The following is a 25,749-nucleotide window of genomic DNA, read 5'->3' on the forward strand; positions in this document are numbered from 1 at the left end:
GGTTGTGCATGTGTGTTCACCATCTAATCACACGCCTGAATTCAGTGGGGCTGTTGCAGCAACACTGTGTGTTTAGTAAATCAGAAGTCCAGCGGAACCATTAACTTATTAATTCGTTAAAGTTATTTATCTTCTAATCAACTAAGTTATGTCCAGACATGGCAAAATGGCCAGCACATTCCTGGCAAACGATATCAAAGCCCACATTTGCATGGCTTATGGGAGTCTTCTGGGGGCAGTGAGAGTTATCTGACCAGAGGGTCTCATTTTCAGCAGATGATGCGGGTTATGGATGTGTGCCACCTACTCTGTGTCACACAAGCAGCACAGAGGTTCTGCAGCCCTTCTCATGTCCCCATTAGGACACTTCATCTGTCCCTCCCAAACCTGGTCCAGACCTGCTTGCAACCAACTGAACCCAGACTAGCCAGAAGCATGAGGAACTTCTGAGAACTAACTCTATTATATGAGCTGTGCAAAGTACCTTGTGTTCCTGACGCTCTGTGGGGGGATAATGTGTTGCACTCAACTCCCAGACTTCCTTCCAAATCTCTTCATCTGCTTAGAGCAATCCAAACCCCATTGCATCAAGGAATGTCCATAGGGTGGAAACCAGAAGCATTTCCCACTTCGTGGGTCTGAGTGTCCCTCCTGCAAACATCTGTCAGTCAAGAGATAGCAAAGCCTCCACTATCCCACAAGAACCAAAGGCACATCCACAATATGTCAGACTAGGATAGCAGGCTGGGGTAACAATGCAGAATGAGTCTCCTCATCTAATTTACCATGCACATGCCTTTATGCTACCTTTTGAGTGATGGATCAGTTTGCTAGCAGGTACCAAAAGACATGCTTAGATCATGTGAGTGTCCTTGCAAGGAGCTGACTATAGAGATATCAGTATAGATTTTTGATGCTCACAAGCTCAGCTTATGTTGCAATAGCTTCCCCAGGTAGGAAAGCCCTTAATCAGACCACAGCTCTCCTTTCCCCCTGCAGACAGGAGGATGAAAATACTCATCTTTGCATTCTGCATCTTGACTGGAGGGTCTCCAAAAAAAGATAGTCCACAGGACAATGGGACTTTGATCATCTTCAATAACTGTGTTAAATTGAGCAATTTTACAACAAATTAATTAGCTGTGCCTAGAGGAACTGAGCTGTAGTTTATTCAAGTTCTTGTAGTCTGTTTCTCAGTGGTATCACTGCACAAAGCAAATAAATAGAGCTTAGTGTCAAATCCAGTTTATAAAATGAGCTTTTATTACTTTTCCCAGGTGTCCATGATAGGATTTAACACAGTAGGTGCTGAAAAATAACTAGCACAACTCACATAACAATAAGCACACCTGTTTTCAGATCGCTTACCTCATCTTTCTAGGCTATTGGTTTTTTCTCTAATAAGATGAATCACAGCATGCACACGCAGGCTCAGCTCCATTTGGAGTTATGTCTGTTTTGCAAGTCAGCAGGAATTCAGAGGCAGTTTGTGTTACTACGTGGTGTGATAGAACAGAACAGGAAAGAAAGGATAGTATCTCCAGGCAAATAAATACCTGTGTACATTGCCTTTAAAAAGGTGATCTATGAATCATAGAGTCATTTAGGTTGGAAAAGACCTTTAAAATCATCAAGTCCAACCGTTAACCTAGCAATTACAAGTCTGCCACTAAAGCATGTCCGTAAGTGCCACATCTACACATCTTTTAAATACCTCCAGAGATGGTGACTCAACCACTTCCCTGGACAGCCTGTTCCAATGCTTGACCACCCCTTTGTGAAGAATTTTTTCCTAATATCCATCTAAACCTCCTCTGGCACAACTTGAGGCCATTTCCTCTTGCCCTGTCAGTTGTTACTTGGGAGAAGAGACTGACACCCACCTCTCTGCAACCTCCTTTCAGGTAGTTGTAGAGAGCCATAACGTGTCCCCTCGGCCTCCTCTTCTCCAGGCTAAACAACCCCGGTTCCCTCAGCTGCCTCTCATAAGACACGTGCTCTAGACCCTTCACCAGCTGCATTGCTTTTCTCTGGACACGCTCCAGCCCCTCAATGTCTTTCTTGTAGTGAAGGGCCCAAAACAGAACACAGGAATCAAGGTGCAGCCTCACCAAGTGCCTAATACAGGGGGACAATCACTTCCCTAGTCTCCTTTAAGTTTTAATATCAAACTCTACAAAAGTAGGACAGGTTGAACACATTAATTTTTGTAATTGCACACGTGATGTTTTCTTTGATAATGAGACATAAGACACAAGCATACTTTGGTGCAATATGTACATAAGCCACATAAATGCTCTCCCAAATCAGGTCCCTGGCTCCAAGCTGAGCTCCCAAGGAGCATCCTAAGGCTCCATCCATTCTCCCCTTACCCAGAAGAAAGGCAGAACTGGGAAAGGCCTTGGGAAAGGGCTCCATAGTCACTTGGTTTTGACAGGTCTTCCTGGCCAGTGATATTGTTTGAAACACACATATGGGCTGTGGCTTCATCCTGACTCGCCTTTCCCGCCTCTTCCAGACCAAAAGAACCTCTCGTGGCTCCACTGTAGATTTGCATTACTGGATTGGCAAGGATTCATCTCAGGATGAACAAGGTGCTGCAGCCCTGTACGTCACCCAACTGGACAACGCACTCAGGGGGAACCCTGTGCAGCACCGGGAAGTGCAGGGGCATGAGTCTGAGACCTTCCAAAGCTACTTCCGCAATGGCATTATGTGAGTAGCATAAAATACCCTGCAATGAGGTGGGACGTGGACCCTGGGTTTGCCTCTGCTTCTCTACATCTCAGAACCATAAGCATTTCACAAATCTGAACAATATGGATTGGCACCGAAGTTGGTGAAAATTCAGAATTATCATTTCCTATTTTGAAAAAATGAGTTGTAAGCACTGAGACTGGAACCATGTCATTCTGTTCTACTGATCATTTTCATAGATGTTTGCTGTAATTTCATTTTAACCTCCCTTTTGTTCACCCTAGAGTATTCCTTCCTCTCCTTCACACACTTTAGGTTAATATGCCCATTCAGAGCACTTCAGACTAATATCTACCTTGAAGAGAAGTGCTCTTTTGGCTCACATTGGGAGTAGTATTTCTGTAGTGGAAGGAAAGTTTGACTCTTAACTTCTGCCATCTAGAAGATACTGTTGAATCCAATCCTGTGGTCTTTGCTCTCTTTGGGGTCTTTGGAAGGTGACTTCAACAGCCATCCTACAGCAGCCATCCTCCAGGAGGACCTTCACTGGCAATAAACAGCCTAAGTGCCTTGCTTGTAAGCAGCTGAAGAAAACTCAGATGAAAACTCATCCTCAGTTAATAGCCTCTAGCCTAGGCTAGGTTTTGATACCTCTGTATTATGCCTCTCTACAACCTCTCATGAGTTTACTCAGGACTTTTGTGAGACAGGAGTGCTTTTATCCTCATCTTAAAGATGAGTAAGGGGCAATGAAGTACTAAAGTTCAGGCCTTCAAAAACATGTGGTTTAGAAGTCTATTTGGAAACACCTGCCTCTGAAATCAGTATGAGTTAGACTTCGTCTTGGTCTAAGCCACATCCCTAAGGTCAAGCAGGAAGTCTGAGGCAGAATGAGAAATTAAAGCAGGCCCTTTCCACATCTTAGCAGGTGGACTAATCACCAGCGCATCCTTCTGTGGATGTCTGAAGTACTGTGAATCACTCACACACCTGACCGTGTTTTGCAAAACTCTTCCAAGCTATGATAAAATATATATATTACCCATGTGTCAAAATCTATAAGACTCTCAGTAATTGCCTCTTTTTCCCCATAAATGGCAATTATATTGTGTCAATCATTACTGCACACTGAATCTGTTTTCTAAAATTGTCTAGGATATGTGGAAGTGGGTTAGCTTTGTCCAAAAAACAGTAGAAGGGCTGTGGGACTTCCTTGGGACTTCCATGTGTCCTCTCATGATGTTATTGTGTCTTCCTTGCAAAGTTGCAGGGAAAGGAGGAGATGGCATCGTGCAGTGAGTCAATAAAGTGCTAACAGCGGCTATTGCAAAGTGTGTGTTCAGGGATAGAAGAACAAAATTAGTAGGTTAAATCTGTGAGAAAGACAGTGTCTTGTACCTGTTTACGATAGCATTTTGTTCAACATATAGCAACAATTTCCTATCATCTAAGCTACTTTTAATAGAAAAACTATTTTGAAGAAAACCAAATTTTAGCAAAATGTCTGTTTTCTGCAAAATCTGTTTCATTTTTTAATTGAATGTTTACAGAATATTTAATTTCTGAGATGCCACTGCCATGGTTGATGGGATCTTCAGTTTGGTTGTGTTATATTTCTGTTGTCATCCCTGACCCACCTGTTCATCTATACACCTTCTCCCAAGATGCACAACAGCAACACAACACCCACAACAGGTGGATGGAGACCATGAATAGTCATGGTCTGACCCGGGACCATGAACAGTAGAGTGAGGCAACACAGCATTTGGCATTCCATTTCTAGCCCTTTGAAATTATATTGGCTCTAGATTTTTTCTTGTGTCCTGGTTCAGCTAGGATAGAGTCAAGTTTTTCCCCAGCAGAGAGAGAGGGGGAAGGGATCTCCAGCCGGGTTATTCATACCATGCTGACGTCAGGTCCAGGGGCAGAGCCTTTTTACTTTCGCTTCTGGTTTTGGGGGTTGCCATACACGCGCCGGGCTTGCTCCTTGACCATTTAGCGGTATTTCTCTGTATATCTTTTGTCCTGTTCACTGTTATTGCTGTTTATTGTTATTATCATTGCTACTGTTGTTGTTCAGATTGTTCTATCACTCTGTTGTATTAAATTCCTTGTTACTCTAGCCCGGGTCTGTGCCTCACTTCCAGCCCGACCGGCCGCGGGTGGGGGAGGGGCAACGGCAACGTGCTCTCTGGTCCTGGCAGGAGCTAAACCTGCACATCTTGTCAGAGGATGGAGGGGAGGAAGGTATTTTCTAATCAGCTCTCTTTATTCCCTGCTACACAACAGCTACAAGAAGGGAGGAGTGGCTTCAGGATTTAAGCATGTGGAGACCAATATGTACAACATCAAGCGTCTTCTTCATGTCAAGGGGAAAAAGCATGTATCAGCCACAGAGGTAAGAAGAAGAGCCGTCTCTCCTTAGGGATCATTTCTCCTTGCCTCTCCTCCTACACCTATTTTTGACCAGGTTTTCCTGCTAGATAGCTCATCTCTGCTCAAGGACTCCTACTACAGGACAGTTTTCAAGACCTCAGTTGGGGGTCTGGTATTATCATGAGAGAAGCCATTGGGCTCAGTGAATAGCTGAGTGCTAGAAAAACGAGCATGTCATTGCAGACCAGTTGTTACATCTCTAAAGACAAGGTTGCAATGGCTGTGACTTGTCTCCTGCAGCTCTTATTGTCTTCCCCGGTTTGCCGAACGCTTTCATTTCCTCGTGACAGGTAGCACTTTCCTGGGACAGTTTCAATAAGGGTGATGTTTTCTTGCTGGACCTTGGGAAAGTGCTGATTCAGTGGAATGGACCCAACTGCAGCATTGCTGAGAGATCCAGGGTGAGTAAATGCAAAAGCCACTTAGTTTACTAGCAGTATTTTTTGATGCCAGGAAAAAAAAAATAGAGAAACAGCACTCAGTGTTTGTACAGTGAAAATCTCAGTAAAACCAACAACACAGAGATGAGCAGAGAAAATCATGGTAAATCTTCTTCTTGCCCATCTGCTGGTACCAGATGCCCAGGGAAGTGCTTTGCTCCACTTCAGACCTGGCCTCAGTCTGTCTTTCACAGGCAACCATGGGCACGTCACTGTGTTCTGGAGCTGTGGCACCCAGCATCTTCTGGGGTAGTCCATCTCCATCCCTCTGTGCCCTATAGTTTGCGTGACGTCATAGAACTAAAAAGTCAACAACACCAGTAGGTTTAGCTGCAGTAACTACCACAAGGGTAGATGCTGTAAAAAAAAATGAAAATTCATCACAGGGAATTCCAGCTTGGTTGGTATGAGGCAAGTAGGAATACATAACCCAGGTGTTGGTAGGTCAAATCTATAGCTCTTAAAGAACTTTGTAAAAGGGTCATTATCCTGATTTTACTGATAAAGAAACTGAGGTACAGAGGTGTAATAAAGCAAGATATATCAATTGGACATCAGCAAAGTTGGTGGTCAAATTCATAGCTAGTCATTATACACATTAAAAGGCGGGCAGGTCTGCTCTTCACATGGTGTCACCTGATGAGCCAGGAGAGGGGGAAGCTTCACAGGGAAGGCAGTTTTCCAGGACACAATGACTAGAGATGAAGATCCAATGGAGAGTGGAGAAGAGACAAAGAAACCATCGGGACAAAGAGGAGGGGTAGCAGGTAGAGAGATAGCTGCTGTGAAGAACAGGCTGTGGTTCATCTCAGGCCTGGCAATCAAGCAGGTCATTTCCTTGGTCTAACAAAGAGGGGCCCCTTTCAAAGCTATTACGGTAAGAGTCATGGAAAAAAATAACTCAATGGAAAATGTAGATTTCAGGCTAATTAGTTGCTTGGCATTTCATACTGCTTTTTTTACAGAAAACATCCACGTTTTTTGAATACTCGAATCATTGAATGTAAAATGTCACCATGGGGCACCCAGGGTCCTGCAGCTCTGCGTCATCCAGCCTCATTGTCCTCAGCATGTGTGCATATCTCTCCCAGACCATTTTACAAGATCATTGGACCTGCTTATGTACAGTGGCAACACCTGTTGTGGCTACCGCACGCCTGTGCCCTGCAGGAGCAAGCATCAGGAGTGACTGTAATAAGCAGTATTTTCCTCAGAGTTAGTTAATGAGCAGGCATTATAGACACATCCCCTTTTTAATAGCTAAATTAGGAGGGCACTAGAAGCCTCAGAGAGCTGTGGTAATCTGGCTTGGACTACTGGTGCTCAGTCATTGTCCTAGGTCTGAGTCATGCTGAATTTGTTGTCTGGATCAGGACTTACCCCTTGCTGATCCTTGTCCAGGGTCTTGCACTGGCTCGCAGCATCAGGGACAGCGAAAGAGGCGGCCGCGCCCAAATCGGCATCATTGACAACGAGAAAGACTCCCCAGACCTCATGCAGATCATGAAGATGGTGCTGGGTGAGAGGCGCGGGGACCTCCGAGACGCCATCCCGGATGAGAAAGCAGATGAGCTGCAGAAAGCAAATGTCCGGCTCTACCAGTAAGTCCAGGGATGGGCTCCAAACTCTACCCTTACTCATGGCGAGCTCTGTGAAGCCTGACTGCTCGGTGACTCTTGTCTTTCAGCGTTTATGAGAAGGACAATGACCTGGTGGTACAGGAGATAGCCACCCGGCCCCTGACGCAGGATCTGCTCCAGCATGAGGTGAGAGAAAGCCATCAGCCCTTACAGAGCGGGAAGGATGCTGTGGCTGGCTTTATTTTCAGCTGAGCATCTGTTTCAATGGGATACCATGTTTTCTGAAAATTATCAGCCCTTCCATCATTCAGGTTTATCAGGTGTCCTCTGAAAACAGAACAGTTTAGCCCTACTACAGCCTCAGTGGCTAGAGGTAGATGGTGCGTTGAAGCTGCTCCAATGAGAGATGGCAAATTGACCCTCTCAGCCAAGGATGATATTAGCTTGGCAATCAGAGTCAAGGAGAGCTGCAGGCTAGAAATAAATTCCAGATGGAAATCAGGCTTCTTAATGCCTGATGCTTGTGGATAGTCCTCCATCTGCAGAGCTCAGAGCAAGTAAATACTCTGCTTACAAAATCATGAAGATATGTTTTCCTGCTGTAGCAAGTGGCTGGTCTCAGTGACCCACCCTGGAAGGAGATCCCTTACAGACCCTCTGTCCACAAGGCTTTCAGAAAAAAGAGGCCTTCCTAATATTCTGGCTAAAATTTGGCAGAGAATTGCTCATCCTTAATTCTCTGCAGTGCAAACCAGCCTATTCCAAAAGTGTTGTGCTGCAAGGCTCCAGCTCCCTTATTCACCCTGGTATCAGCCTTGTTAAATCCGTCTCCTTTTACAGGCATATGAGGCTTTTGCTTTTCTTGTCAAAGTTCAGTTTGAAAACCAAGAGGTCTTTGATCACACACTGGTTTGTCAGTTTGGAGCACCAGCTCTCTGCAATGGAAACAGACTGCTTGGCAGCCATCTCATCCCCTTTGGGTTCAGGATCCTGTTGCGTTCACAACGATGCAACACTTTTAGCTCCAGATTGGGGACACAAAGTAGTCATGCAGAAAATGTCTAACTTGGACTTTTCCTGCTCCTTTGGTAGCAGATTTTGCATAAATGAGCACCACCATCAGCAGTGCTGAAGGACAGCAGGCTGAGGATGATATTTCAGCGTACAACTCTGGAGCATTTTGGAGCTGGAGTTTCTCTTGGTTTGGGAACATCTCTCATGAGATGGTAATGACCAGTTTTGAGCAAAGCCTAAGAAAAATACATATCTTAACTCATTAAAGGGCAGCTGCCTGGCTCAGGTGTGCTCCCAAAGTCAGCGTACCCATGAACCCTTGCAGTGTAGCGTTGATACATTTATGTATCATTTATGAACCACAATAAATCCTTCCTCTGTTGCCTCTGCAAGGAAATAAGTTAGATCTACGTCTAATCTAAATCTTCAAGAAGGATCCAGCCTGAATAGGCTACAAATGAGAACCTTTGCCTGCGCAGAACTTTTTACATCTGTTTTTTCTGTTTTATCTCAGGACTGCTACATTTTAGACCAAGGTGGTTTTAAGATTTATGTCTGGAGAGGAAAAGCCTCCAGCCTGGAAGAGAAAAAAGCAGCCTTCACTCGAGCTGTGGTGAGTTGTAATATAGTGCAAACAATGTTGTGGGAGGTTAACTAAGTGCTAATCTAGATCTGACCACTAATTACAATTAAGTGTAGGTCTTGAGGAGCTGGCCTGTGTAATAACAGACAGAGAAGTTAAATGTCTAAGGGAGGCATGATGACAAAATTGTTAGTCACCTAATTGCACTAGAACTAAGAACTGCCACTAAAACTGAGAAGAAATTCATCTAAAAAAATAAAGTAAAAAAGAAAATACTTTGTTACACAGTAAATGGGGGACTTCTGGAATTTGTTGATTCAAGAGATGGTGGAGCAGAGAGTATCAGCAGGGTCTAGATGGGATTAGACAAATTCATGATGAACAGGTCCATAATCAGATATTAAAGGGGCTCTAATATCTTCTCTAACATCTATGACCCAATATTGTGGATGCTGGGGAGAGCGAAGGGATCACACTGAAAACAGTCACCAAGCTCATGTGTGCTTACTAAATAGCATCTCTTAATGTCACTGTCCCAGGCAGCACAGAGCACTGCTCTTAACCTGAAAGGCATCTCTTGTGTTCTCAACCAAGAGTAACACCTTGGGCAAGTCAGTGAGGAACTCAATTACATGGGTTCTCTGTAAAAGACAGACCTTTTATGTAGGTGCTACAGGCCTCTACTGCAGGTCCATTACAGGCAACAAGTCTTTTTCACAACACCAGTGGGTCTGGGCCCAGGTTCTGCATGTGAATTTGAAGATGATACAGCACTCTTCCACTGGGAGAAGAGAGATGTGTTATCAACTGCTATTAAATCAGATTGGCCAACCTGAGGCAAGACCAGGGCTCATGTTAAGGTAGAGCACAGCAGCATAGTGCCCTGGCACCTATGCTGCTCCTCTAGATGAGCTGCCATGAAGTTATTTTCTGGCAGAGCACGCCTCAACACTTCCTTTCAAAAATTAGCCTCAAGGGAGCCTGAGTGAGTAAGGCATTTGCTTTTAATTCATCTATTCACTTATGTGAAGACCATAAACAGTCTCATCTTCAATGAGATCTTATTAGGAGGTACTGAACTTCAGTGGCTCCACCTTCAGTAAGGTCTTAACTGGAAACACCCAGCTTCAATACCAATTGCACTATTGTCTTGGAGAAGAAAAGCTTAGACAAACTTTGCCTCAGAACTTACCTCGAAGTCCTCCATGCTCCTTTCAAAAGCTTAACTTGAATGCTTTTTAGTAGGCAATCTGCTCTGCAAATGCTGGCCCTGAGCTACACATGTAGAACAAAAGATATCTCTTTCTTTCAGTGTGGCAGGTGGGAGGGATGGGAAGACCATCTGCTCTGCTTTTCCCTGGGGGTAGTGTGTGGCTGCAGTATTTACAGCAGAAGATGAATGCTTAGAAGCCCACAATCAGGCTCCTTCCCTGAACCACGGCTGTCAGCATTATCCCTCCAGGTCATCCTGGAGCCTGCCGAGATAAACAAGAGAGCAGTTCCCAAAAACTGAGCAATGACTTTGGCATTGTGGCAGAACACAGATAATTTTCTTCCCTCTCATACTGTATCAAGCACTTCTGTTGAAGTAGTCTTTTAACTCAGTAGTGGCTCCATTGCAAAGAAATAATTTGGTTTTAGAAAAAAATATAAGAAAAATAATGGAGATTTGTAAGAGTTTAGTCTCTTTAGAACATGCATCATGCTCTGGGTTACTTAGCTGCCTCCATCCCTTCACTGCTCCGGCATGCACGCTCTCTATCATGCTACAGGGAGAACAGTCTCCCTGCTTTAGAGAGGGACAAAAAGTTTGGAGAGAAGCAAAGAACTGAACTGGGCTCTTGGGTCATGGGCGTGCCCTGTCACTGCTCCCTTCACTCCTAGATCCATCAAAAGAAGCCATCTATGGAGCTGAGATAGGCTTTTTATTAGACACATTGAGTGAGATTTTCTTCAAGACTAAGGTGCCATGTGCAAATAAAGTTTAGGATGTGATCCAGGTGACCAGCCTCTAGGGGTAGGGTTCAGTCCCCTAGTAAACATGAATACTACAGTAAGAGCTTGTAGATCCTTCTGTTTACAAGTCTGAATGCAAGTCTTGGGGTGAATCCTGCCCTTGGTCATGCCACTGTGTTCAGTGGGGGATGTTCATTCTCTGGCTGGTTCAGGTCCACATCCCTCTTCTCATGTCCATAAAAAGCTTGTTGTGTCCCCACTGATGTCCTTTTACAACCCACTAGGGTTTTATCCAAGCCAAAGGCTATCCTTCATCCACCAACATTGAAGTGATCAATGATGGAGCAGAGTCAGCCATGTTTAAACAGCTCTTCCAGAGGTGGACAGAAAAGAATGAAACACAAGGACTGGGCAAAGTCTATACTACTGGCAAAATTGGTGAGCACGTTCGTCCTGGATTTGGCTGTCCTACCTGTGCTAAGCAACAACTGAGGGAATGCCATTCACATTAACTGTCTCCTGCCTTCAGTATCTTGAAAATCTAGTGCACTTTCTTCTCATGCCTTGTATTTTACACCTTCCTCAGTAGATGCAAAGGATGTGAATGTTGTTCAGTTCCTGAATTCTGAATCATGTAAATGCTGAACCTGATGAGGAAGTGTTGAACAACATTCTGCTTTGGTTTACACTGGCATCCACCCAAGACCCTCCTGACGTCAATGGAATTATTCTGTATTTACACCGGGTGTAAATGATGCCTCAATTTATCGTGCTGGTGAAGTGAATATTACAATGCATTAACCCCAAAGAGTAAACAATACTGGAGAGAAATCTTGTTGATGAATGATGGGATGGTGGCAGAGATGCTGAATGTCTCTATGAATAATAGCTTGAGAGCTGCAAATCTCTTTCCCTTGAAAGTTCTCTCTTTTCTCTCCACCCATGTCTCTGTCCGTGCTGTCCATAAATACTGCCTCTCTTTATCATGAACTGGAGAAATGTAGCCATTTTATTTCTGAAAGTGACATTTTAAAAGGAGGGAAATACATACAGATTCAGAAAACAATTATGAATTTCTAATCAGGAGACGACTAATATTTTTTCCAGCCAGTCCTCCCTGGAATGTACTATGTGGCCAGTCGCCAGCCTGTAACAGATCAACACTGGAGTGTGTGAGCTCTTGCATATTCCAAAATCAACACTGGCTTACTGGTGACAAGACTGGTTTCTTGCAGCCGCAGACCTTTCTCGCGTGGTTTTTCTCGCGTGTATAATGTGTGTGTGCGTGAGGTTGATGCGGAGGATTTGTATGTTATTGTGTATTCACTGGGTTCTTGTTTTTTATTCTGCTGGCGCATGCAGCCAAGGTGGAGCAGGTGAAGTTTGACACAACTCAGCTCCATGCCAGACCAGAGCTAGCTGCTGAGCAGAGAATGGTAGATGATGCCTCTGGGGAGATAGAGGTGAGAGAGCTCCTTTCACTGACAGATGATGCAGTTACCAGAGTGTTTCCAAACATCTCTGCTTTTCACACACAGCAGCTGTATGGAGCTGTGAAGATGTGCCCACGTACCCTCCCCAAGGAAGAACAGCTGAAGCTGGAGCAAACTGCTTGCAAACTCTAATGCAGCAGTTACAGTAGCTCAGGGCCATTTCTCCTCCATCCCATGGCCCATGGAGCAAAGCAGTCACCAAGCTGACTCCTCTCCTGCTCTGTGCACGAGTCATGAGACTGATACGGTCGAATCCCTTCTCACATTCGCTCTCGGCTAGGTCAGTTATCACCCATGTTTGCACAGAGCAGAGGCCCCTCTCCTGTTCTTGTGGCCTCCCGTGAAAGTTGGAACTGGCTGAGACGGGGGCTGTGAGGCTGAGAGAGACCTGGAGGCTGCTCCTCCTTGAGGCCCACCCACTGCTGAAAGTCCATTAATGGCCCATGTAACTGGAGAGACCTGACCTTGTCAGCAAGCACCTCACCAAGCTGGGGCAACATAGGCTGGCATCTGAGTGGGGGAGAGGAAGGGTTATCTTTCCAAGTGATTCAGTGATCTGCTGGCAAAGGGGTTGCACTCTGTCTTCATGCTGACTCCACTGCTGCTCACTGTTTCTTTCACTAGGTGTGGAGGATTGAGGACTTGCAAATGCAGCCAGTGAATCCCAAGACATATGGGCAGTTCTATGGGGGTGATTGCTACCTGGTCCTCTACACCTACTTGAGATCAGGCAGGCCTCACTATGTCCTCTACATGTGGCAGGTAGGTCAAACCAACACAGAAGGGACTGTGCAGTGTCTGCTGGGAGCCTGAAAGTGAAGAAAGGAATTACGTGCAATAATCCCAACCCAGACATCCAGAAGAACTCACGTGCTCTTTGCTCATCAGTTGTCCGCTGCAAATATCCCAAGCTGTGCTTTGTAGGCAGCGTGGGCACTCTGAGCCCAGGCTGGCATCAGACAGAGAGCCAGCAATGTCAGAGAGAAATAGTGAGGGATTATGGGGTTTACAGTGCCGAGGTCAAACTTTGCAGTCTTTCAGTTCATCTCTTAAAGCCTCAGCTTCTGGAGCCATATGAGTATATGAATATCTCTGTTTTCCTTCTTAAAGTATGTTTACCTCCCCTGGAATGCAGAAAGTAGCTTTGAAAATGAGATGCTAATGTCTCCGAAGGAAAGTGAAATTTAAACACCTTGTAGTTTTAACTCTGATCTCACAGGGGCTTGGGACGGGCAAGATGTTACGTTACACAGAACTTTATACCCTTCACCTCATCACATTGCACGTGGCATCTCTTTCTTCCCCAGGGTCGTCATGCCTCTGTGGATGAAATCACTGCCTGTGCCCTCAATGCCATCGAGCTGGACAAAAAGTATGGGGACGAGGCTGTGCAGGTGCGCGTGACAATGGGCAAGGAGCCCACACACTTCCTGGCGATCTTCAAGGGCAAGCTGGTCATTTACGAGGTAATGTGGCTTTGTGCACATGGGTGATGGAAGGTGCAAGCACCAATGAAGGCTTGACAATTGTGATAGAAATAGTCCAGAAAAATGGGCCAATATTCAGGAATGGAGCCTGCCAGGACTGCATAAACTGGCAGAAGGAAGTGGTGGAACATTTCTACTATTTCCCAGGTAATCTGAACACTGTAAGTGTAAACATAGTCCTGGACTGACCCAGACTCAGCTGTTCACCCCTAAGCTCCGGTGTTAATGTGTGATCTTCTTTCCAGTTCAATTCCAAAATATTTTGCAGCAGTACAATAGTGGTCCTGTAATTTACAGATACCATTATCTAGAGAGAGTCCTCCAAAATCCTACAGTTACATGATTTGAATTGTTCCTGCCTGAATTATATTAGCACATTAGCTACTAACCCACTTCACTCACTGCTTTGGCTGCCAACATCTGTGGTGGAGACATTGCAAATGGCTGGGGAAGAGGGGGTTTGTCCTCAGCTCTCAGTGTTGATCCCACCATACAACTGCTATGGCAGATGTTCAGCTAATCTGAGTGCAACTGGAAATCTGAGTACAGCTGTCTTGCCCAGTTTACATGGCAAATGCTTTGCAGACACTAAAATCTGCTTGCATTGAATTTGATGTGAGCTGGTCAAGACTCGGAATAACCAAAGAGAAATGTGAAATTTATGATGTGTTTTTTATTCTCACCTGGAACCAGAAGGTATTTGGATTTTCTCACCTGTCCTATGCAGGACCATGGTCCACCGTTGCAGCAGCATGGAAGGTTGTGACCCAAAGAGCCTTATTCCTCAAACCAGTTGCACCCTGGATTTGTGTGCCCTCCTCACCTCCCAGTACCATCCTTCCCTCTGTTTCCTTGCAGGGTGGCACAAGCCGAACTCAGAAAAGCACACCCGAGCCAGCGATCCGCCTCTTCCAGGTGAGAGGCACGGACGAGATGAACACAAAGGCCACAGAAGTGCCGCCCCGGGCCTCCTCGCTCAACTCCAATGACGTCTTCCTGCTGACAACCAGACAAGTCTGCTACCTGTGGTGCGGGAAGGTGAGGCTGCAGTGAGTCCAGGGGAGGCAGCCAAAGGGAACCGAAATTGCTGAGGTGTGGCTTGAGTCTCCTCCCTCCATTGAGCTGTGGAGGTGTATCTTTGGGTATTTAATTTCATTTCAGTGCATTAATTTCAATGGAGGAAGGTGCACCCAGGAGGCTCCATCTGTGGAGTATCAGCAGTAACACAGGCCTCTCTGCAGAAGTGAGGTTCATCTCGCCTCATTTTAGCTGTTCATACAGTTTTCAACTGAATAAATCACCCCAGGTTCTCCAGCTGTAAGAAATTAGCCAGGATTATCACATATTCATTTATCCTGTTTTAGCCATGTGTTTCAGGATGAGATGGTAGATTAAACCAAAGAAGAGTTGCTCAGACAAGTTGCGGGTGCCCAGTCACTTCAGGTGTTCAGGGTCAGGTAGTATGGGGCTGTGAGCAACCTGATCTAGTGAAAGATGTTCCAGTCCATGGCAGAGGTTGAACTAGATGAACTGTAAAGGTCCCTTCCAACCCAAACCATTCTATGATGATGAGTTTTTCTCTAGATGCCATTGGCTGCACTGAATGTCCCTTCAAGGACTAGAAATGGATTCTGAGTTACCAGATCAGATGGGACCCTTGAAAGCATTCGGGCAGATCTAAAACTCTTCAGGGGAGGGTAGAACCAAGCCAGCTTTTGCCCACAGATAAGTTTTGCCAGTCTGCTCCTAACTCCATCTCAATCTTATCTCCTGAACACAGGGGTGCAGCGGAGATGAGAGGGAGATGGCAAAGGTGGTAGCTGACATTGTTTCCAAAGGGGACAAGCACACCATTTTGGAAGGACAAGAGCCAGCAGAGTTCTGGGAAGCCTTGGGAGGCAAAGCACCTTACGCCAGTGAAAAGAGGTAATAGTGACCCGCTTGTTCCTCTGGGCTTGGCCAGGCAACACTAAGAAAGGGATCAAAACTCTGCAGGAAGGTGATTAAGCACTTTGTGTCAACAGTAAAAGGAGCATGAGGTCAGAATATCACCAAGAACTTGGTCAAAACCACACCGAGATGTCTCTTCCCTAGGTTTTGGGTCGGGCCTTCTGTGAAGTCAGAGCTGCAGATCCAAAGCCTGCAGACAATGATCTGCTACATCCTCCTTTCCCCACAGTAATTCCATCCCTTATCTTGTCATAAAGGCTACATGAACCAGCCATTATTAGCTTTATGGGCAGCTCCAGAATATTCACAAAACTGAATCTGCTTTTGAACAACCTGGATTTCTCCAGCTCTCTGGGCAGGTGATGGGTTCCTTTGCAACCAAGTGATCTGGTGTGTTTTTCACCTGACATCAGGTTCATCTCCACAGTGACAGAAGCGTTCTGCTTTTGCCCTCTTTGGGTGGAGAAAAAGTTACCTTTAAAAATCGTTAAAATGGTCCGAGAATCCCCTGAGATCTGATATTTCAGGCCCTCAGATGAGTATTGCTATGATCTAACCTCTTCCATCAATGTCATGACAAGAAGCAGCAGGGCCCTACAGTAAACCACAAGGAAAGGTTTTCTATCTCTCTTGCTTTTTGTTTCCCTGCCTTGCATGAGGAAGGTTTCAAGAGCAGATCACACACTATCAGCCTCGCCTCTTCGAGTGCTCCAACCAGACAGGTCGATTCATCATGACAGAGGTGGTGGGCTTCTGCCAGGAAGACTTGGATGAAGATGATGTCATGCTTCTAGACACATGGGAAGAGGTCAGCACAGACTCCCCCTTCCCTTCTTCCCAGGCATATTTTCAAGCAAGTTATGGCTTAATCGGTTTGAATCCATCATTCAATGAAACCAAGGGCAATACACCTTCTGTCCCATCCCCAAACCTTTCACAATGCTTGCTCAGGCATATGTCCAGTCCTCACCGAGGAACAAAACATGTGAGCAAGATAGTATTGCTAGTCCTGTTTCAGAGAGGAGGAAACTGAGATACCCGGTCCGTGCCTTGCTCCAAGGTGAGAAGAGCTGGACCTGCTCCAGTCTTTGCCAGCTCATACAAGGGGGTGGCACCCAAAAACCCTCCCCCGCATTTCCCAGCACCAGTGTTGGTGACTTGCTTTAGGCTATTGGAAACTGTCTTGGGGGGTTTGCTTTCTGAGGCCACTGTAATTTTGGCCCACGAAGGACTGAGTTTCGCTACCTTGAAATGTACAAGAGCTGTTTCCTGAAATATTTATGCCTGTCTCAAAAGCAAAATCTTTCTTGTCTGGGGGTAAACCTGGGATCAAAATCCCAGGGCACTATTGGGAAACAACATTTCTAGTCTTATCTCCGCTCCAGCTGGCAGGGGAGAACAGACAGCTGTGTCTGCACAGGTCCTAACTACTCACTGATCTTCAACACTCTCTCCTTGCAGATTTTCCTTTGGGTTGGCAAAGCCTCCAACACATATGAGAGGACTGAGTCGATTGCCTCGGCTAAGGAGTATCTCAAGACCCATCCAGCAGGGAGAGACTTGGCAACTCCGATAATACTGGTGAAGCAGGGTTATGAACCCCTCAACTTCACAGGATGGTTCAATGCTTGGGACCCCTACAAATGGAGTGTAAGTTGCTGGAAAAGCCCTGTGGTGTGCACACGTGCTCAGCGATGCTTAAAGGGTGTTGCTGTCAGTGAACATATCCTCTGTGGTGCATGGAATGAAACCTTGCTATGACATGTCCTGAGCTTCATGGTATTCTGAGCAGCTTCCACTCCATTGCCAGCAAAAAGTACCTGTTTGGTGAAGCTGAGGCTTTTGCAAATATAAGTACTCGTGCTTGAATTCACAATATTCACATTTTTATTCGAAAAAAGATTAGGTTCCAAATCAGGTTTGTGATTTCAGCCAAAAAAATGGTTTGGGGCTGCTCGTAGTAAAATCAAGTTCGGAGTGAAAACATAAGCACCCCACATCATAAAGAAATTTGGAAATAAAACATTCATTTTCCAAAATGCAACCACAGAGAAAAAATTATGACCCAGCTTTAAGGGGAAGATGCAAGCAGACAGGTCTTGTGTTCAGGCTTTCTGACTACCCATCGGAGCCCAGGAGCTCCTGAGCAAGGTCACCCTTGGTGCCTACATACAAGCCTTCTTCTCAAAAGCTGATTTACAACTACCAGCTCTTCGCTATACAGAAACGGAAACCTGCCCCAGGAGTTTCCTGGGAGAGAGAGAAGTCCTTTCTTTCCTCTTTCAAACACACAAGCTTCAAATCACCTCAGGAGTATAATGCAGAGCAGAGCTTTGCTTGTGTATCCAGTGCACAAGGCCCCACCACGTGCGTCAGAACCTGGTCTCCAACCCTGGTTGTGCACAGCATGGTTGGAGCGAGGAAGGAGTGATGCACTTAACTCCATGCACACCGTGCACCAGGTGGTCCAGGCAGCCTGAGGCCTTGGTGCTGCAGCAGAGTATTTTGGGAATAAAGGACAATCCTGGAGGAGCTTTGGGGGTTAATAGACCCAGACTATCAGTTCATAGCAAACAGCCAGGTGGAAGCAATGCTTCCAGGCTGTGCACCTCAATTCCTACCACCCGATGGCACTGGTATGCACGATTGAAATTTAAAAAAAAAAATTAAATTGATGGGCAATTGGGAAAAGCTCAGCTCCCAGGTGGTGTATTCCCAGAGCTTTCCCCAGTGAGATTGTCCTTCTCTCTCCTGTTTTGTTTCTATGAACATCAGTGTTCAGCTAGTTCACAAACAATCCTGTCTTCTGGTTGTCCAAAGGGCTATGAGTGAAGTCCCGTGCCGGAACCTGCAGGTGGGACAGCCAAGGCAATGGGGTGAAGGGAAATTCACACTGCAGGGTATCTCATACAGAGATATTTTATTTCCTGTAGCTGGGTTTGCATCATCTTTCTTTGCAACTGGTGTGGTAGTGGAGAGCTTGACCTGACAGCAGGATTTGGACAGATAAGACAGCAACTCCCAGAGCACTGACCCTTAAAACACTGTTGATGGTTAGAATAAAGGTCAAAACTTGTTTTTTTTCTGAGGAACTGCTGAAAAACAAGGATAAAGCTCATAAAATATGTCCCTCGAAAAATATCCCCTGTAGGCAGCTTCAGCAACTACAGACAAGCAATCTAAACTGTTGACATCCCAGAAACATCTGGTGTGTGTGTTCATTGCTCAGTTTCGGGTCTGAATCTGTTTGCTCTGCGGTCCATGTGTTTATGTTGTTTGTTCTTGTTGGAGAACTTTGTTGGATGATTCTGTTAAGAACTGACATCTCCTGGCTGCTTAGGAAAACACAGTCATTAGCTTTGCCAATATATCTAGTATATTCCTTTTTTAGGAAATAAGAGGTAGCTGGTAATACATGGCACCAAATTACAAGAATTCAGGGACTGAGGCTTTGAAAAATCTGTTGCTTTAGCTAAATGAATCAGGGAATATTATTTTGTCCCAAATTTTCATTCATTGCAAGATTCATTTAAGATTTAAAAGATTTAAATCCAGCAGTAAATATGTTTTATCTTTATTTACCTTCTGCTCTCTGAAGTCTTTCAACTTCCTGTTTTCACCTGTTATTGTACAGGTGCAAAGGCTGAAGTCCATTTGTTTCTTTGTTTTCAAGCGAAAGCTCAGATTCTAGCACACTCTCCTGATTCCAGGAGGTAAAGTTTGTAGGAGGCACCACCTGTCCCTCACTGGGCTCCTCTGGGCTTTAAAATTCATATGAACTCCTGACCCCATTAGAGAACAGGAGCATATGGTAATTAAAGGTGGCCCATGCTTTTTACAATTCTCTTTATGTTTAGGATGGCAAATCCTACGAGGAGATGAAGAACAGCTTAGGAGACGTGTCAGCAATATCCGAGATCAAAGTGGTGAGTTACTTTTTGACGTATGGGTGGGAAACACCTTGGTTGAAACCCCATCGCATCTCCCAGCCTGCTCACACAAAAAGAGAGGACATAATGGTCCGAGCAGGCATGGGGACCTCAGGCTGTCAGGATCAGACCTGTGCTCCTCTGTGGAAAGCAGAGGGAGATGTGATTAATAGCCCATAAATATACACAGATCTCCTGAGCATTTTCCAGTCTGGTGCAGAGGCATCTGTGAGCAGGAGATTGGCCAGCTACTTTCTAAACTACACGTATATACACAAATAAAAGTGTATGCAGCTATAATAGTGTGCAGTTAAGTGTTGTATGAGTAGTTTGCAGTGGTGGGGCCCCTGAGACCCCAGACAAGGGTCCCCTGGTCAAGAAGGTCATAGCCCAATGGGAGATCCTACAAAGCACAGAGGAAACAAGGTCCCAACAGTCCCAAACATGATTGTCACACAGGATCAGTTCTGCCCTGGACAGGGGCAGGAGGAAGCCTGGAAGGAAGTGGCAGGGGCTTTGAGCGAGGAGAGATGGCATATCAGGGAGGGCTATGCAGGTAATCTAGAAGTTTTAGACATCGTAGATATCTAATCTCACCTTCTGTCCTCCCACATGCACCTTCCCCTGCTGTTCTCTTGAGAAGAATGAGACTACTGTAAGTATCTTCGGTTATTTCTAAGGGCTTTCATCAGTGCTGTGCTTTTAGCAGGCCTAAATCAAGATGTAACATTGACGGAGGTGCTGGACTAATGTTTTCGTTTGAACTTTCTCGTTGCTGCTTTGGAGCAACAGACCAACAGATAGTTTGTGCCAGAAACAGTCCCCTCAACCCCAACAGAGAGCAAGGTCCTGGGATAACCCCCAACTTGCTCTGCCAAAGCTTCTTGTCTTGACCCATTTTCATCCATTTGGCAGGACCTTAACAACATCAGCCTGAACAAGAGAACCCTCAGCATGACCAACTTGGCTGGTTCAAGTATGGCAAGTGCTTCCTCTGAGTATAAATCACACTTAAACCACAGTGACAGCAACAGCTACAGCAATAGCAGCAACTACAACAGCAGCAGCAGCGCTTCCTGGGTGCCTAATGGTGGTGGAATTTACGCTCGAGAGGTGCTGATGAACAAGACAGTGGATGAACTTCCAGAAGGCGTGGATCCCACTAAAAAAGAGGTGACAGCATTGCTGGTTTAATGTCTTAGTAGCTTAACCTGGAACTTAGTTACTGGCTAAGTGCACTAGTGCTTTAGACTACCAAGTTCTGCTTCAGGCTCAATGAGATACTAGCTGGACACCAGGTCTCATCAAAATGCAGGAGCTTCATGTGAGAGGAAATTGTGGTAGTTTTACCCTACTTGATTTATTTCTCTTTTTTTGGGGGGTGGGGGGGAGAAAAATTAACTTTTATTGGTAACTTTCAAGCTATTTTCTTTTGTTAGAGTTGTCTAATACTGCCACCCAACCTTGGAGGACAAAGAGTCAAAAATACAGTTCCTGTGAGACAAGGTGACACAGCTGAAAGTGAAGCTGGGATTTGCATTTTGCTTGGGCTGTGGGTGTTTGTTTTCATTTGAAACTCCTTCCAGAAGGGATTTTTTTTTTTTTTTTTTGTCAGAAAGCTTGCATTTCAGCAAATCCCAGCCAGGGACAGGGAGCAATGCCACATCTCAGATTTCTGAATAGTTCAAGGATCTTGGCAACATCTGTAGCTTAGTCCAAGCAAGCTGATGAGAAGAGCACAGGGGACTGATTCCCTCTACTCTCTACAAACCATGTTTGACCAATGTCTTGTCCCAAAAGCCAACACCCACAGCCAGAGAGCTGATCCACATCTGGGCCAGCAGCTCTGCCCTGCAGCAATGCCAGTGTGCTAATGGCTGTATTTCAGCTGGCCTTTACGAGTGTTTTCTTCTACCCAAAATGTCAGGAAAAACTCAACCTCCGTTTCCCTCAAGGTCTTTCTCAGTATCACTGAGGAGCCCACTATCTACAAAATTTTCTTCCTTTCCAGCAACGGGAGTGAACATTTCCAGTGGAATATTTTGGGGGGAACTGAGCGAGGGGGAGATGCTTTCACTGTGAATCCACCTAAGAAACCACCAAAAAACTTCGGCCAGCAGAACTTCTCCAATGCACCATTAATTCTTCCTGCCTCAATATGATTAGCGGGGACCAAATTCCAGACAGAACATGATAACCCCTGAAAACCAGGGCATCCCTGTGGGCTGGTGGTCTTCTATTCCCCTGGTGCTTTGGGAAGCAGGATGATGAACAGTTGCTGGGATGTTCCACTTCCCACCATGAGGACAGGCAGCAGCACAGGAGCTGTTGGTCTGGCATGAGGGGTCAACACTGGCACAGTGAGGAAGGGCCACAGGCAATGGAGGTGTCCCAGCCTCTGCAACAGTCAGATCTGACTTTTCCTTGCTCTCTCCTCCCACTGCAGTACTACCTCTCCGATGCTGATTTCCACGATATCTTTGGGAAGTCCAAGGATGAGTTCTACCAGATGCCCAAATGGAAGCAGCAGAATGAAAAGAAGCAATATGGACTCTTCTGAGATCGCGGGGGCCATCCAGCATCCAGTGACTCTGGGACCAACCCTTGCTCTCTTAGGAGTCACAGGGAAGAAGTATAGACATTTGCTCGATGAACCCAGCCCAACACCATCAGGCCAAGCTCCAATGCAGTTATTCCAGCAGCCACTGTTCAGGGAACAACTCCTTTCTCCCTGCAAACCCTGAACCTAAGGAGGCAGGAACATTCTTTCTGCAGGAATGACTTTGCAGGATGTTTTCGCCTCTCTTTGACACTTTATGGCTGACAGCCATGAAGACGTGTGTTACAGAACTGTATTGTAGCCTCTTCTTTCCTTTCCCCGTTGCAAATTGCCATGTGCACAAGGTCATGATCTTCCTTCATTTGTAGAAGTTTAAATTTAGTCAAGACAAAGGCCACTTGCAGCTGCTATGTAAATTCTGGGTAGGGAGAGGAGGGAGAAGCCCTAGGAGGACAGAGGGGGAAGCCCTGAGTTCAGAAAAAAGGTAACAGAGTAGCCAGATGTGTGATGGGGTAGCCCATGGAGAAGCACCAGCCAGCTCTGCCCCTTCTCACCTTGCAGAAGAACTACTCACCAGAGAACAGCAAAAATCATTTGTAGACTAACAAATGCAATACATAGCCCAGTGCAGATTAAACAAATGAGAACCTGGCTTTAGAAAAAAACCCCACCACTTACTGAGAACATATTTATTAGCTCATCTGTTTCAAGAGGATGATGAGAATAAGGGCTAGACACAGCTGTTGATTGTGACTGCCAGAAAAGACTGTCTACTTCTTTCTCGTTCAGACAATATCTTCGATCTCACCCGGCCTTTCTGAGCACGACTGGGTGAACTCTTGAGTTCACCTGCCCACAGACCAGAGGCTTGAGGAAGTCAGAAGGGTTTTGGTATGACCTGAGGCAGAGTGTGTCCCACTGAAGGTTTTACCAGGGATCCATCCCTGTGATGTCCGTGGGGCTGAGAGCATTCATTCCACACTGTGAGCTCAGTCTGACTGGGGAGCAATCAGTGATTAAGGGATACGACTGTAACAAAAGGAAGAAACACATATGTTTAAAAATGCAGAAGTTGTCATTTTACAGCTTTACTCCATTTCCAACTTGATCAGTGATTCCAAATAAACAGCCAGCAGCAGCACTGTAAGTGTCCTGGATCAGCATTGTGGGGTAGGACAGCAGTAGAGAAAAGCTCTGCAGGGCCACAGATCCTTAAAACACCTGGTCTTTAATGGGATTTGGGATTTTTTTGAAAAGAAAAGAACAAACTGAGAAAGTGGGGTCCCCTCTGTTCCCAAAGACCAACATAACCAGGACCATTTGTTTCCCCATGCCCACGAACCCTGCCTCTGAAGCCCCCTCATTGCCATGGTGCCCATTCAGCGGTTGGCCTGCTGCAGGGTTGTGGGGATGGAGCGGAGGAGCTGCAGGCGGCTGATGGATGAGGAATAAAGAGCTCTCACACCACACCCGGGACCACGCAGTAGCAGTAAACTGTTGCTATCTGGCTGGGCTGGAGGCAGGAACCTCCAGGCAATGGGGTCTTCTGCACAGATCACTGTGTTTAAGAATTGGCAGTTACTTTAAATAAGACACAACCCCCCATCATTGCCTCCATGCTCCTGCCACAACTTTGTCCTATTTCTGCTTGAGGGTCCAGCCCAAAACCCATTGAAATCCCCCATGCAGCATAAGGTAAGAGTCAAGCAGAGACCCAAATCAGCCAAATTACCTGCATGATTGCTCCTGTTGTGTTCACACTAGATACAATCAGTGCACATTATCCCTGTTTCAGCCTCTATTGCCACTGCTGGAAGCAACAATATTTCAATATTTGCATTGCCCTGCCATGGCATGCTTCTGCCAGCTCCCAAATTAATGAATTGCATGCGCTCCTCAGTAAAATGCAGCAATGCCACATATCAGCCCTGACTGTGGGCCTAAGGAGCATCATGCAATCAAATGGAGACCAGGGGAAAAACAGTTGGATTAGGGAGATTAGGCTGGTTTGCTACAAAATGCTTTAAATCCTGCTGCCACAAAGCTCACCAACACACGAGTGCTCCTGACAGGACTCGGAAACCAGCATGGGATTTTACAGATAACAGATCCTCCTGACACTTGGGCCTGTTGGAAACAACTGCTGCTCTCCTCTTCTCATGGGTAGAGCTGGTTTTACTCTCTGCCTCTGGTTTCTAAAGTAAAGATTCTCACCCACAGCCTCTCTTTCATGCTACTTGCTGCTTTTGCTGTGGCATCTGGTGGACCATGTCCTGTTTCTGCTGCTCTTTTCACCAGGGCTCTTCCCTAGCATGGGGCTCCAACACTTCGTAATCTGCGCAGAGATGGGGTCCCTCCATAATGTCAGGGACTATGTCCATTCCTCTGGGGAGAGAGGAGACCTTGCAACATTGTCCATCGTCCTCTGGTCCATCCCATTTCCATATCAGCTACTTTCCCACCTGGCTCCAGTAGTTTTTCCCTTAACTGTGGCTACCTGAGGAGGGATTTTCTCTCTTCCCACAGACCTTGCCTACCTTTATTTAAGTGCACAACAGGCAAAGGAAACCCTGGCCTCTATGTATAGTCCATCTAAGCCCACCCTGGCCCTGGATAGTGTGGTCCTGCCCCCACATCTCCCCCCACTCCCTGTCCCCCATCTCTCTAGTGCTGGCCACAGCAGGCAGGTGAGGGCTGATTTAGCCCAATAATCCAACTGAAACCTAACCCTGCAATACCAAAACGACAAATAATTTGTTCTCAGACAATTCAATGGGCTGGTCCGATCGCTCATAAGAGCTGGTGCTGACACGAGCGAGGGGGCAGGAACACTGCTGGTCATGTTTGCTCTTGGGCCACGTGGCACAAGCTCCCTGCATGGTACAGGGCAGTCCTGGGTACCCTTTGCTCACGCTTTTCATCCCACAGCTCCGTAAAACAAGATGCTCAGAACATCCTGGGAGCATGGACCGAACTCAGACTGTCACTGAAGTGGAGTCAGGGATGCTCCAGCCTCACCCTTCAAATGCATCTCCTGATACAAGAGGTGATCACCCTGATCCCAGAGGTGAGCTGAGAGACAGCTCGTGTCACTGCAGGACACCCTGTTCTGCCTCAGTGGCCTCTGCCACTCTCTGACTCAGCTGCTGGTTGCTAATTCAGTATGAGCCCTCAAGTAGTGGATATAGTTCACATTTAATCTGGCAATGGTTTACAACATCACACAATATTGCAGTGAAGAGGAAAAAAACAATGTGTCCAGCAGAGATTATTGCAGCATAACAAACTCCAGGTAGGACTAAGTAAAACCCAGTTTTGCAGTGGACCCAAGGATCACTAAATCCAGGCTATTTTGGAGTCAAAAATAAGTGGGGGAGTGAGTGGACTGAAATATGCTTAAAGGGACATTAACCTCTTTGGTAGCAGCCCATCCTCTCCACCGGTAGGCATGAAAAACCCCCAAAAGACTGATAGCTTTAAGAAATTAAGCAGGTCTATCTCCCAACTCCATGTATGTTGCACTCAAATAAAAGCCAAATAATGACAAGTGATTGGACTTTTCCATACTTTTTTTTTTTTACTTTTAATAGTCTAAGATACTGTTAGCAACATAGCACTTCCAAA

General features: G+C 45.9%; 1 protein-coding gene across 2 annotated transcripts in view; it reads left to right on the forward strand.

The window, feature by feature from the left end:
• The window catches only part of VILL (villin like), a 39,854-nt gene extending 14,182 nt beyond the window's left edge, over positions 1-25,672 (forward strand). Inside the window, exons 4-21 of one of the 2 annotated variants that reach the window (XM_074899846.1) lie at positions 2,519-2,715; positions 4,987-5,095; positions 5,424-5,534; positions 6,975-7,174; positions 7,261-7,339; positions 8,682-8,780; positions 10,991-11,144; positions 12,069-12,169; positions 12,824-12,961; positions 13,507-13,665; positions 14,545-14,724; positions 15,467-15,612; positions 16,300-16,444; positions 17,098-17,286; positions 19,494-19,562; positions 20,209-20,220; positions 20,481-20,738; positions 22,012-25,672. In XM_074899846.1, coding sequence (XP_074755947.1) covers positions 2,519-2,715; positions 4,987-5,095; positions 5,424-5,534; positions 6,975-7,174; positions 7,261-7,339; positions 8,682-8,780; positions 10,991-11,144; positions 12,069-12,169; positions 12,824-12,961; positions 13,507-13,665; positions 14,545-14,724; positions 15,467-15,612; positions 16,300-16,444; positions 17,098-17,286; positions 19,494-19,562; positions 20,209-20,220; positions 20,481-20,738; positions 22,012-22,125 — 2,460 coding nt within the window. In that variant the 3' untranslated portion in view covers positions 22,126-25,672. The remainder of the gene's footprint in view (positions 1-2,518; positions 2,716-4,986; positions 5,096-5,423; positions 5,535-6,974; positions 7,175-7,260; positions 7,340-8,681; positions 8,781-10,990; positions 11,145-12,068; positions 12,170-12,823; positions 12,962-13,506; positions 13,666-14,544; positions 14,725-15,466; positions 15,613-16,299; positions 16,445-17,097; positions 17,287-19,493; positions 19,563-20,208; positions 20,221-20,480; positions 20,739-22,011) is intronic. The other variant, XM_074899845.1, reaches the window with a different exon arrangement.
• Positions 25,673-25,749: the final 77 nt, after the last annotated feature.

Source organism: Athene noctua, chromosome 2 (assembly GCF_965140245.1).
Source record: "Athene noctua chromosome 2, bAthNoc1.hap1.1, whole genome shotgun sequence".
NCBI lineage: Eukaryota > Metazoa > Chordata > Aves > Strigiformes > Strigidae > Athene > Athene noctua.